Source organism: Chelonoidis abingdonii, chromosome 14, assembly GCF_003597395.2.
Source record: "Chelonoidis abingdonii isolate Lonesome George chromosome 14, CheloAbing_2.0, whole genome shotgun sequence".
NCBI classification, from domain to species: Eukaryota; Metazoa; Chordata; order Testudines; family Testudinidae; genus Chelonoidis; species Chelonoidis abingdonii.
The window spans coordinates 2,142,114-2,154,911 of record NC_133782.1 but is presented as its reverse complement, the minus strand read 5'-3'; the positions used below and the strand labels follow the sequence as shown (position 1 = coordinate 2,154,911).

General features: G+C 50.9%; 1 protein-coding gene across 1 annotated transcript in view; it reads right to left on the bottom strand.

The window, feature by feature from the left end:
* The window catches only part of NOL4L (nucleolar protein 4 like), a 99,278-nt gene extending 89,393 nt beyond the window's left edge, over window positions 1–9,885 (bottom strand). The window contains exon 1 of the mRNA XM_032762393.2: window positions 9,580–9,885. Within this exon, the coding sequence (XP_032618284.1) occupies window positions 9,580–9,885 (306 nt within the window). The remainder of the gene's footprint in view (window positions 1–9,579) is intronic.
* Window positions 9,886–12,798: the final 2,913 nt, after the last annotated feature.

The following is a 12,798-nucleotide window of genomic DNA, read 5'->3' as shown; positions in this document are numbered from 1 at the left end:
AATTCATATTGGAAAGAAGGTGTCAGTTTTTAACAGTGACAGTAATTAGCCATTAGAACAGTTTACCAAGGTTTGTGGTGACTCTTGATGACTGGAAATTTTTAAATCAAGACTGGATATTTTTTCTAAAAGATCTGCCCTAGGAATTATTTTGGGAAAGTTGTATGGCCTGTGTTATATAGGAGGTTAGGTCAGATAATCACCATAGTCCCTTCTGGCCTTGGAATCTTTGAACCTATACATGCTAGGCTATGAAGGTGGGGAAAACAGAACTCTAGCATGCTACACAATGCTGACTGCTATAGCCTGGTAATCCAGCTATAAAGACCCCTTCCCCCAGATCTGAAACACTTCAGTGCTGTGGGGCCATATTCATGCAACGACTACGCCAGAATAGGGTAGGCACAGGGGCTGTATGGCAGCCATAAAACGGGCTGTTCTTTAGCTTTTTGTGAGGTTTGTCTTTGAAACATAACTGTTATTGAGAGAAGAAGGTAGAGTATATGGGGAGAAGGCAAGCCAAATGGGGAAGAGAAGACAGACAATTACAATAATCTTCCCTCCCCATGGAAAATAAATTGGCAGCTGACAGGTTATACTTTGTACAAACAGAAGCTTTGCAGGAGAAGTGAAGACTCCAGAGGGGCCAGTTGGCAGGTTAATTAGGATGAAGCAAGGGATTAATGAAAATGTTTAAGAAACAGGGTTTGAGATGCAAAAGACTCTGAATACTTGCTAAAGAGGAATCACCTCTGGTTTGGGGGAGGAGATGGGAGGGTAAAATAGCAGAGAATGACCAATGCAGATGTCTCTGAGAACCAAGGAAGGGAGAGGGGATTCCCAAGGAAGGAGCAGGGAAGTTCAGGGAAGGACCCCATGATGTCTTATTTTTCTAGAAATAAATGGGCTGTGTCCCTCCCCCAGTAAGACCAAAAGGCATCAATAATGCAGAATAACCTCTCTCCAGGTAGCTGGCATACAGCCTCCCACGGCCAGCCAGTAGGCTATCTGTTTACCTTGAAGATACAGGGCAGGAGGAAAGCAATTAAGCTGGAGCTTTGATTAGGGCTTGCAGACAACTGCTTGTGTTAGAAAAGCCTGAGCCTCTGCAACTGTGCTGGCTGTGGCTGAGGCAGGCCTCCTCCATCCCCTGCTCAGCGCTTTCCTGGTACAGCAGAAGCATGACTGATGCTCTCTGTCCCACACAAGCTCAGTGAGATCAGAGGTAGGAACCAGTTGCTAAGAGACAGGACTGTACTTTCCAGCCCACATTCAGACCTTTGTCACCAGCTCAAGGGCTTTTGCTGGATCAAAACACACTATGCAGGTGAGAAAATGCAGGCAGCTTTTCTCCACAGCTAGTCAGATCTCATGAAAAATCACATGGTTCCAGTTAGGGAAGCCACTCCACAGGCATCAAAACTGATGATGGGAATAGAGAATCTTTAAGCATTTGTAAGAAAAGAGGTGGGGTGGGAGGGTACAGAAACACACACAGCCCTGCAGCAACGCTGGCTTCTTATTCCTAATGCTGCAAGATTCAAAACAGCAATGCTCTGCTGCCTGCTGAAATCCAGGATCAAAGGGATGATACCTGCAGCACCAGAACCTAGAAGTCTTTAGATATCTAGACATGACAGGTGACTGGATGACTCTAGGTAGTGGGGATGGGGACTGGTATTAAGATACGGAGCCTTTTGTTTCTAGGTCATTCACTCAAATCCATCCCAGACTAGTAGAGTCACCAACAAGTTTTGGGGTTTGGTTTGCTGTTTACTGGCTCGGGAGATGTGAGCTTGATGTCCACACTGTGAAACAACCACTACATCTAGCAGTCTCACCAGAAGCCATGGACTGAATTGGCCACAGAGACTGAACTACCCTCTTCCGCTCGGCAGTGGTCCCTCCAGATCAGGATTAAGGTCTGTAGGCAGCCAGTGTGGGGGAAACTAGCACAAAGGCTGTCCATGTTACTTCTAGTGTGTGAGCAGAGAACCTTGTCCTCCTGGATTGTCAAGCCAACACTGCATGCACAATCACTGAAAGAAAATATTTATATTGCATCTATTCCTGAATCCTCCTTCTCTGAAGAGTCGTGCACCATAGTGGTAAAACTTAACCAACCTCTTTTCAACACTGAGTAACTGATGAATGTTCCCATACTACACAATAAAGAAAAATGCTACTCCATATCCCTAAAGCTAGTGACACTCCTCCCCACCCCCTGCACACACGCACACACACACTGCAGCTATTTTCTTTTTAAATAAATTGCTGTTTTGTTGGCAACCATGCTAAGAGTGGAAGTCAGCAGTGTTCCTATAAAGAAACTGATTCTGGCCAATAGGCCCACTCTGTACCACCCATTGCTACAATCAGCTAATTAGACTGACGGGACACTGAAACTCAGTGGTGGCTTTGGCCCATCCTCAATGCAGTTCTCCAGGGAAGGGCACAGCTAATAAGAGAGCAGGGAAAGGTAACTGCTAATTGTTGCTAGAGACAAAGAGAAATAAATATATATTTTGCTGTCAAAGCAATGCAGACAAGTTTCTATGAAGCTAAAAAGTCAATACAGGTGGATAAACGGAACCTCCATTAATACCCCTCCATCCATCTTTGTGCCTTCTCAGACATTTGTTTGTCCACAAAGTAAATTTACACACTATTCATGTCTGCTCTAATTTAACAGCAAAAACAGTATCATTTCTTTTGGTTTACCTGAGAGACTTGTGTTGATAATGGTTTGGGCAAACAGACTCTGAAAGGGCTCCCTGTGAAACAAGTTTTAGTGGCCTCCACTGGGCTTTGCTGCCATCCTGTACCAGTGACTGAATCACCTTCCTGCTTAAAATATGGGAAAGCTCCTTTGGGTCAGGAGTCTGGAAAGATTCAGTGGAGAGGGAGGCCTGAATTATGCTTATATATACAGGGTCTCTTCTTTCCTATTCCTTCCAGCATGCTCAGTCCCCTTTCTCCCTTCTCGAACACTGCCTGTAGCTTGCACAATTTAAACAATGGTGTTTCTGATTGGAGCTGGATTTTCTTTCTCTTCATTTTAACTTTTTTGTAACAGGCCTTTACAAAAGTTTTGTGCTTGGTTGCTTTTTTTTCTTCTTTAAATCAATGCCAATCAAGAGTCGTAAATCTGAGAGCAATTTTGTTGTGTTAATTTCAAGAACCAAATGACTTGACTAGTTTTGGGGACGCAACACCAATGAAATCAATGGAGTTGTGTAGGATGCACAATTTAGATAAGGATCTGTATTTTTCTTTTAAAATTGTTCAGTCAGTCAGAGCTAGAGGACTGGATGGCTTGGTGAACTAATGATGGGCCACAGAACCTTTCTCTTGTAGGTTGTAAGTTCACCTGTAGCCCAAGTTGGTGGTAGAGACCAAAAATTGTTACCACCTGATGACTGTTTTGTGGTCTCTGATGGGAAATGGACCATATGCATGTCACAAAACTAATCAACACAATTGCTACTAACAGGGAACCTGTTGGAAATCTTGGCAGAGAGGCCAAGGACCAAATGAGCCATGGAGACTGATCTCCTAGTGATACAGCAGGTCAGGACTGAGGTCCAGTTGGCACTGCCATTAGCCCTGCTCACTCTTATGGATAGAGAACTTAATTCTCCAAAACTGTCAATTCTCTTTATACACACACAGAAAGGCAAGGCTGTGTAAATTCAGCCTGCAAATATATTGCTGCTCACCAATGAACTTTAACCAAGAACTCTGAAAATCTCACGAAGAGTGAGTCCTTCATTAATGTGACTCTTATTCCTGAAAACTGCTGAGGGTAAAAATTGCAATCGATCCTGTGCAGACACAAAGAGCTGAATCTGGAAGTGTTATAGGCTGGTATTCTGGGGTCACACTGGACTTGGTTTACAGGCTCATGCATTTTGTCAGTATTGTGCCAAACTGTCAAGTGCACTTCTAAATGTGAAGCTACTCATCAATTATTTGGGAAAAATCAGACCCACAGTGCATCCTCGCCCTCAGACTTTTCATGGAGGGTGAAGACTCTGTGTGTTAAATAATCGGCTATTTCTCAGTTCATGTCTTGGGATCCATTTGCACACCTGTTTTTCATTTCAATAATCTTTGTTATTGTTTTTTAATCCAGACCAAATGAAGATCACAGAAAACCTGAGCCATTAGCTATAACAGTGAAAACTTTAGTAGACTAAAGTTCTCAAAGGTTATGCCAGTGTGGTTTTTTGGGGGCACCAAATGACAACTTTAGGGAATACTTGTACCAGGAAAAAAGGGACCTCTATTAACCATTAGGTCTGCCTCCTTTCTACAAGTCTGCCTTCCTAAATCTAGCTTGCTCCTACTATGCTGTACCGTCCTGAGATCTACTGTTTTTTAGTTTTCATGCAGAAACGAAGAAGCTTTTAGGCATATGTTATAATGGTCAGCTTTATAGAGTATCCACAGTGATTTTTCTGCTGTTGATAAAAGGTCACCATCCATTCCCCTCTTGGTCTCTGTCCTCTGTTTATTATGCTTCACTCCTAGTCTAGTATCTTTCTTGAGGGGTCTCCAAATCTGTCATTCTGGGATTATTTCAAAACACCTCTACTTTCTGGGGAGTCTGCCTTGAAATATCTAGGAGGGCTCTGCATGTAAGTCAATAAAACCCCACCATCACAAATGTCCTCAGCCTTTTATTAGTGTCTGGAATTAACCTTGGAACCGTTTATCAAGCTCTGCAGGGGTAAGAGGAGGCAAAGGAGGGGAAAAGTAAATGCATGTACTGCCACAGAGGCTCCCAGAGCCCTGTGCAGCGCCCAAAGGGTCCGTCTAATGTGAGGCTTTCCCATGTCCCATCTTGCAGTCCAATTTGACTCACTCTTGTACCCCATATCACAGGCTGCCGGAATGAATATATCCTGCTAGGTTGGCCAATGTTCCATAGCTGTGACAAGTGCACACCATGCAGGGTGAAGTGTAGCACTGATTTACAGAGTGTGCATATCCACTCCTGCAGCTAATGCCCAAACCAAAGGCTGGGTTTAACCTTTCCCCTAGCACCTGGTGCTACATGAAAACAAATCAACACCTCCAGCTGTCACTAAAAATTTCATATTTTTCCTTACACAATATCTCCATCTCAACATACATCTGTAGGAAAACTCTGTCCAAAGGACGCTAAGTATTTGGGGCAAGAGAAACATGAGACTATAATAAAAGCCACATTTTAACTCCCCATCATGAACACACACTCTCATGGTTTTGAGGCAAGATCAGAGATATACAAGGCGAGCTGGCTAATGGAGGCTGAGGTTCAAGCACTGCTACACTGGTACTAACATACCAGCAACACATCACCCTATTATAATTTATACAGTTGAGCAGTGCGAGGGTGCACTTAGGAATTGCAGGATACCTGTTGTTTGTACTGCAGTAGCACACTGAGATCCCATTGTGCTAGGCCAAGGGTAGGCAACCTGCGGCACATATGCCAAAGGCGGCACACAAGCTGATTTTCAGTGGCACTCACACTGCCTAGGGCCTGGCCACCAGTCCAGGGAGCGCTGCATTTTAATTTTAAATGAAGCTTCTTAAACATTTTAAAACCTTATTTACTTTACATACAACAATAGTTTAGTTATATATTATAGACTTACAGAAAGAGACCTTCTAAAAACATTGAAATGTATGACCAGCACGCGAAACCTTAAATTAGAGTGAATAAATGAAGACTTCGCACAGCACTTCTGAACGGTTGCCGACCCCTGTGCTAGGCATTCTGTATGGATATTTTTTAAAGTCCCTGCCCAAAGAGCTTACAATCTAACTAATATCTGAACAGGCTTGTTATGCTGCCAGGATGGTACCAAATTTCCTACACTGACTAGGACCCTCATTTCTTTGGTTTTTGTTGTGTGTGTTAAATTATCTGAATCTTCAGGACACTCATCTGGGAAAGGGAAATCCAAACTCCCTGTGCCAGACCTCACTGCTGCCTCTATTCCCAACCCATTCGTCAATAAAAAGACCACCATCTGCTGTGACCATCACCTAAGGCAGATGCCCCCTTCTCACTGTACAGTCTTTATTTTTCAAACCACCCAAATCTGATTAGGCGTGCTCTGATAAGAGGCCTGAAGGAGGGCAAGGGAAAGTTACTCAAGAGAGAAAAGAACCACACGTTAATCGTGTTTTAGCCACAGTTGCACAGAAAACACTTATGTCAGTTAGGAATAAACAAGGTCAAAAGGGACACTAATAACCCCCCATCCCCTCCAGAACAGGAGTGGCCCTGACTCCGTCATTAGAAGGAAAGACCTTAACCCCACTAGTGCCCTCCACACATTCTTTAGCTCTTCTCAACTTTTCACTCACGATACTTCATATTTCCTGTGACAATCTGCAGATACTGTAGAGCAGCATGCAGAATCCCCTCCCCCTCTCGCCCCCGCTGCATTTTGGCTATGCTTATTCTTTCCCTGGGTCCCAAGTCTCAGGACAGTCCTGAGCACATTAAGTCTTTGACAGATACACTCGGAGAAGGAAGATGGGGCAGAACAAGAGGTGTCAGATAGATGAGTAGCATGATGAAGGGGAAGCCAATTGAAACACCAGCCCAGAAGTGTTTGGAAAGAGCAACAGAATGAAGATAAACCAGAACATGCACTTTATTGTTGAGCTGAATGCTAGTATCAGCTTCATAAATTATCTGACTGCACATAGTGAATAATGAAATGCACCCATCTATACAAAACTAGCAAAGACCACTGAAAGATACCGAATCACTGAATTATCACCAAGAAAAACCTTGTCAAGTTATTTTTAAATTTTCAGAGATGTTTCAAACAAAACAAAAAATAGCAAATGTATCAGCTCAAAATCTTTCACTGGATTTACAACATAATGGTTCCTCTTAAGTAACTGAGCCAACAAAGGGGGGGGGGGGGCAGAGAACAAACAACTTCTACAGACTTGACACCTTAAGATTTAAGGGGGAGCAGCAGTGATGGGTCTTTCCTGCAGCCAGTCTCTTTACAGAGCCCGTTTTCACTTATTACAGTATTACAGCCTCTGGCAAATGTGCTACATGGTCCCGTTGAAAATTCAGCTGTCTCCTGAGGGTCTGCCTATTTTTCGTTTGTTGATTTATGGAAGTCCAGGTGTGTCTAGCATGTAGCCTACAGGGGCTGTAATAGAGGAGTTGGGGGTCTAGATACTCTCCCTGTTGAGAGTTCATCAGGACATGAAGCTTTTAGGGAGCCAAGTGCCTGCATTAGTCTCGCTGAGCCATCAGGTGTAAGGACCTGGTTGTGCACCACAAAGGGAAGGGGTGTCTCACTAATTAACAGCAGGGTCTAGGGAGTCTGGCATGGCCTCTCTGGGGTACCATGACTCTGTGGCACTGGAAAGCTCTGGGTATGTACACCCAGTAGCTAGTGAGATTGAGAGGCTGGGCGGGGGGGAGATTATGCTGTGCACTGTCTAGGAGGGGGTGTTTCTCACTACCTCAGCCAAATCAGGGTTGGGTGGCTTGGGGGGGGAGGGGCTGTTGTGCGGAGTTGGCTGTCTCCCAAAAATTAAAAGACATTTGGGGTGGAGGGGCCAGAAAGAGAGAAGAAGCCTCTGTGCCCTAGGGAGGGGAAAAAAAGAAGCAACACTGACCCTTCCCCCTCCCGCAGGAGTAAGGCAGGCCAGATGGGAGGTAAATAGTGCGTTTCGAAGCATTTGCCACAGATGGGCTGCCCTCAATGGCAGCATCCTCCAGCCCTATCAATGCTGGAGTCTGTGTGCGTGTGCACGGAAAACACTGCACCCTCAGAGCAGCAGCAGCAGCAGCAGCAGCAGCGGCGAGGGGGGAAAAGCCCAGCCCACACCAGCCCGAGCCCAGCTCTGCCCACCTTCCTGGGGCGCAGGCTCCCCGGGGGCAGGCCCGGCAGGCGGGGGCACACACGCCCCAGTGCACTCTAGTAACCACAGCCCCCGGGCTGCCAGGCGCCGACGCGCTGGGGCAGATGGTGCAAAGGACGGGGAGGGAGTTCCCAGCGAGCGAGCCCCACGGTGCCCCCCTCCCGCGCACAGGGGTCACCTCCTGCTCCCACCTGGAAGTGAAATGGCCCCTGCAGCGGGGGCGCGGGCAGGACAGGGAACAATGGCTCCAGCGGGGCTGGCTCTTCCCCGGCCGGGACAGCAGCCTGCTGGGAGGCGGGGGGAGGGGAGCCGGGCTCTGCCCTGCGCCGTAGCCCCAGCAGGGCAGGGAACAATGAGGCTCCAGCGGGGGAGTTTCCCGGGACAGCAGCCCGTGGGCAGGCGGGGTGGGTACGGCCCCGCTCCAGGCTCTGCCCTCCCCACCCCAGGCCCGGGACAACCAGCGGCGCCGCGGGACAGCAGCCTGCCGAGGGGGGAGGGGCGCGCTCCCAGGGCCCAGCCAGGCTGGGCTCCAGCCTGCGCCCGGGTCAGCGGGGGGGCGGGGCGGGGGCAGGCTGCCTGGGCCAGGGAGGGCGGCCGGCCGGCCGGGCGGGGGGTGCCCCCGCCCCCACTCTGCCCTTGGCTGCAAAGCGGCCTGCGGTCACGGGGTGGGTGGGAAATGCAGGGCGAGCGAGATCGGGCAGGACCTGCGGGGGGGCTGGGGTGTGTGCAAGGGGGCTCCCTCCCCGGCCCCGCTCCCCGCCGCGTGGGCTGCACGGGAACCGCAGACTCTGGCCTGCGTTTGCACCCGCCAGGGACTGACCCCTAGCCCGGAGCTCTCTGCTAGTCTGCACCCATCGCGGGGGGGGGGGGCAGGTGCAGTGGCCTGGCATGGGGGGAGGGATCTCTTCCCGCCCACCCTAAAAGAGGGAGCTACCGCCCCTCTTCTACCCTGCCCAGCAGCGGGGAGGTACCGGCTGGACCGGATGGGGCAGGGGAGGGGAGGGGAGGGTGTGTGTGGGGTTTTCCTCCCCCGGACTGGGTGTCTGACCTAATCTGCATCCTCCCCCCGTTGCTAGACCAGCTGCTGGGAGACAGGCTGGCCCTGCCCAGCCGGGGCTGGAGGGTTGGCTGGCCCGCGCCTAGCCGCGCATGGGTGGGTGGCGGATGGGAAGCTCAGGTTGGACGTGGTCGGACAGGGGTGGGGAGGGGTCCGCCTCAGCTGGACTCGCCACCACCGCCCCATTCAGCCCCTGCGCGGCGGCTGGGAGGGGCGGGCAGCCCTTGCTCTGCAGGAGGCTCTGCCCCACGCCCCCCAAGAGGGGGTCTCTCTGGAACTCAGCACACTGGGGGACGGGGGGGGGGCGGGCTTGGCTGGACCTGTCCAGACAGGGGCGTGGGGCGGCTATTTTCTAATGGGGCGCTCAGGGTGAGTGTCTCGCCCCCCATGGGGCATGCGCGATCATTTGCACTCTGCTGTGTGTCTGAGATGTGCCAGCTAGTGCTGATGGGACAGGGGCCGGGATGGCTGGCGGGGGGGAGGTGAAACTGGGGAAGGAGGCTGCCCCACATCAGGTCTCTCCCCTGCGCTGGGCCCCAGCCCCTGGGGTGCAGGCTGCGGGAGGGAAAAACACACAGACACAACACAGACAGACACCGAGCCCCCGGGGCACAGAGCGCACTAACCGTTCCCGTTTTCACCGGCACATACACCACTTGACCCATCTTCGCCGCCTCCCGGGTGCCGCTTCCCAGCCGGAAGCCCTTGGACCGGACCCAGAACTGGAACTTGCCTTTCTCCCCCCCGCCGGAGCCGGTGCCCGAGCAGGCCCCCCCCTGCAGCACCTCGGCGATGCGCTGGTACTTGCTCCGGGTCACTGTCTTGGTTTTGGCCGAGTCCCCGTAGGTGCGGAGGCACCAGTCCCGGAACTGCCGCCCCAGCTCGCTGTCCCCGGGGCGGCTCCCCCGCAGCAGCAGCGAGGGCTTCGGCATCCCGGCCGGAGGCAGCGCCCGACGCCCTGTCCCGGGCTGGAGACGGCAGCGAGGTCCGGGGGGGGGCCCGGGCACCCCGCTGCGCATGCGGCTGCGCTCCCTGCCCTGCCCTGCCGGCCGCCGGCGCGCCGGGGCGGATCAGGGACGGGCTGCGGGGGCGAAAGTCCCAGGGAGGGGCCGCGCGGGGCAGGCTGGAAGGGGAGCGCCGGCAGACCCCCGGACAGCGAGCCCGGGCAGAGGAGCACCGGCGCCGGCCGCCAGCAGCAAGCGGCAGCGCAGCAGCCGCTCCTTGTCACAGGATCACAGGCGGCTCCGGCTCGTTCCCCCTCCTCCCCCCGCCCGTCCCTGCCTCCTCCGCCCCCCCTCCGGCCGGCCTCCCTTTTTTTTTTTCCTCCGCGGGATTCCCACCCTGTTAGAGGCCGCGGCGCGGGCCGCCGTTACAGCCGCCCGGCCCGGGGGCGCAGGGGTCGGCGCTACCCGCCTGGGGCTGGACCGCGGGCAGAGCCGTGGGGGGGCTGGGCAAGGCGGCCCATGGGGGAACGGGGCGCCCGGGGGCTGGGGAAGGAGACACAGGGGGCGCCCGGGGCCGGGCAAGGCGGCCCATGGGGGAAGGGGGCGCCCAGGGGAGCGGGGAACTGGCCAGCAGACTCAATAAAGAGCAGCTTTCTCTTTCGCAGGGGCGCACGTGTCCCTGCCCCAGGCTGGGCCGTGGCAGAGCGCGGTCTCTTCGGGAGGGGATGGCTGGGGAAGCAGGCACCTGTCGAGCTTCTCTGGCTGGGACCCTGAGCCCACAGGCAGACACAGAGCCTGGGATTATCAGGGTCCCTAAATTCTCTAAAATAATCCTCTCAAAACAATGGGTGACTTCCCTGAACCTTTGGGGGTCCTACCTAGCCCAGGGCTTCCAAACTGTCCCAGGACACTCAAGGACAAAATCCAATCACTAATATTTGCCTGGTCCTGCCCTAAATTATCCCAGCGTGGACCCTTAAACAGACCAGGGATTGCCCGGCACACCCTGGCTTTTCACCCATCCCCTGAAACAGTCCAGTTAATGCCCCCCTCCTCCGCTTCCAACTCAAGAGGTGTCCTCAAACTATGTAGTTCACTGAATCCAATCTCCTTGCACCAGTCAAACTGAGACTGAAATGGTCAGTCTCCCCGTAGCTGGAACTAGCCTTTCTTGGTACATTCCTAGGATGAGCTCAGCGCCCCTAGTTACTGTGATCAATTGAGCGATGAAATTGCCAATATAATGAAGATTACCGCCATATTGTGCCTGATTTCTGTTTCCTGTGTCAACCAGATGGTCAAGAAACAAAGATCTGTTGGAAACCTAGCCCTGTGACTTCATGCCATGGTGTTCTAGGGAAGAAAGATGCTGTTGTGGTTAAACCACAGGACAGAAAGTCAGAAGCCTTGCCGTCTGTTCGTAGCTCTGCCACAGGCTCAGTGAGTGACCACAGGAAAGTCATTTAATTTGTCTGTGCCTCAGTTTCCCCATTGGTTACATGAGGATGAGTACAGGTATCTCAAGATTTGTAAAAGGCTTCAACTTGGTGGAAAGTGCTATAAGTGTGTACTTTATTACTATTTGTATAATAGACTGCTCACAACTTTATGATGTATTGACACAGGACCAGCCCTAGACCAAATGGTGCCCCACGCAAGGAGTGTCTTCTGTGCTCCCCCCCCAATTTATTAAGCTTTTGAATACCTTATTTTTTTATTGCATTTGTAGCCCATTTCACAACTTGGTGCACAATTTGAGTGCATGATTTAACCCTGTCATATAAGACGATAAATTTTCAGACTCGGATCCGTACATCTGTGAGCCCGGCGCCCCCCAAGCCCAGCACCCCAGGCAGTTGCCTGGGTTGCCTGCCCCTAAATCCAGCCTTGCATTGAGACTTTGCCTGGGTAATTAATAAGACAGGTGAATTGATATAAAGTAGACCTGGCCCAAATGTAGCACAGAATCAAATTATCATCAGTTTGGGTCTTTAGTCTTTTCCCTCCCCCTGATCTTCAACAGGCCTCTTATGGCACTTTTGCTGAAACCCAGATCTGAGTCTTGGCAGGTTTATCTGTCTCTGCCAAGCCACCTGCTGTTTGCAAACTTCATACATTCTGGGGTTTCTCTGGGGCAAGAGAGAGCAATGTATTACTGGGCATCTCTGACCCAGAAATAGCCACCTAAAGCACTGCACAGACCTCAAAGACCCTTTTGTCTCTCTGTTATGATATTGCAAATGTCTGCAACCATAGTTGCCATTATGCGGCACACTATGGGCATTAGCCACTTTTCAGTCATGGAGAGGATAGAATTCAGACTGTTCTGCTCCAGAAATGCAGGCCTCCATCACTTGAGTTAAAAGACAGTGCTATTTGTTGGACCTATGACACACATCTGAATTGTTCTAATTCTAGGCTGTAGCGGCCAGTGGTACACATATGCACTAACTAGTCATTGTGTTGTTATCAAAAGTAGGGGTGGGCGAGGGAGATGGGAGCTTGTTTGGAATCTGGAAAATGAATTTGGGGAATCAGAGAACCATTTGGAGCACAAAGAGATTGAGCTGGAGGTGAAGGGAACAGGAGGAGCTGGGTGGATTGGGAGGTGCATAGAAAAGGGGAGAGGAAAGAAGAGTTTTGGGAAGGTTCAGATAAGCATTAAATATGTTTAGAAATTGGGAAATGCTAATCAGCCCATTCGAAATGTGGTGTGACAGAATAAAAAGCAAAAAGTAATTATAGGTGATACATGTCCATGATTACTAGAAGCTTCTTAAATCAAAGCACCTATAGTCAGTCGTGAAATACATAATTACAAACGTTGATCTGCACTGTTGTGGGTCTCCATACAGCACTGACTAAACTCCCAAAGTTCTGTCCCACTGCACTAGGCTCAGC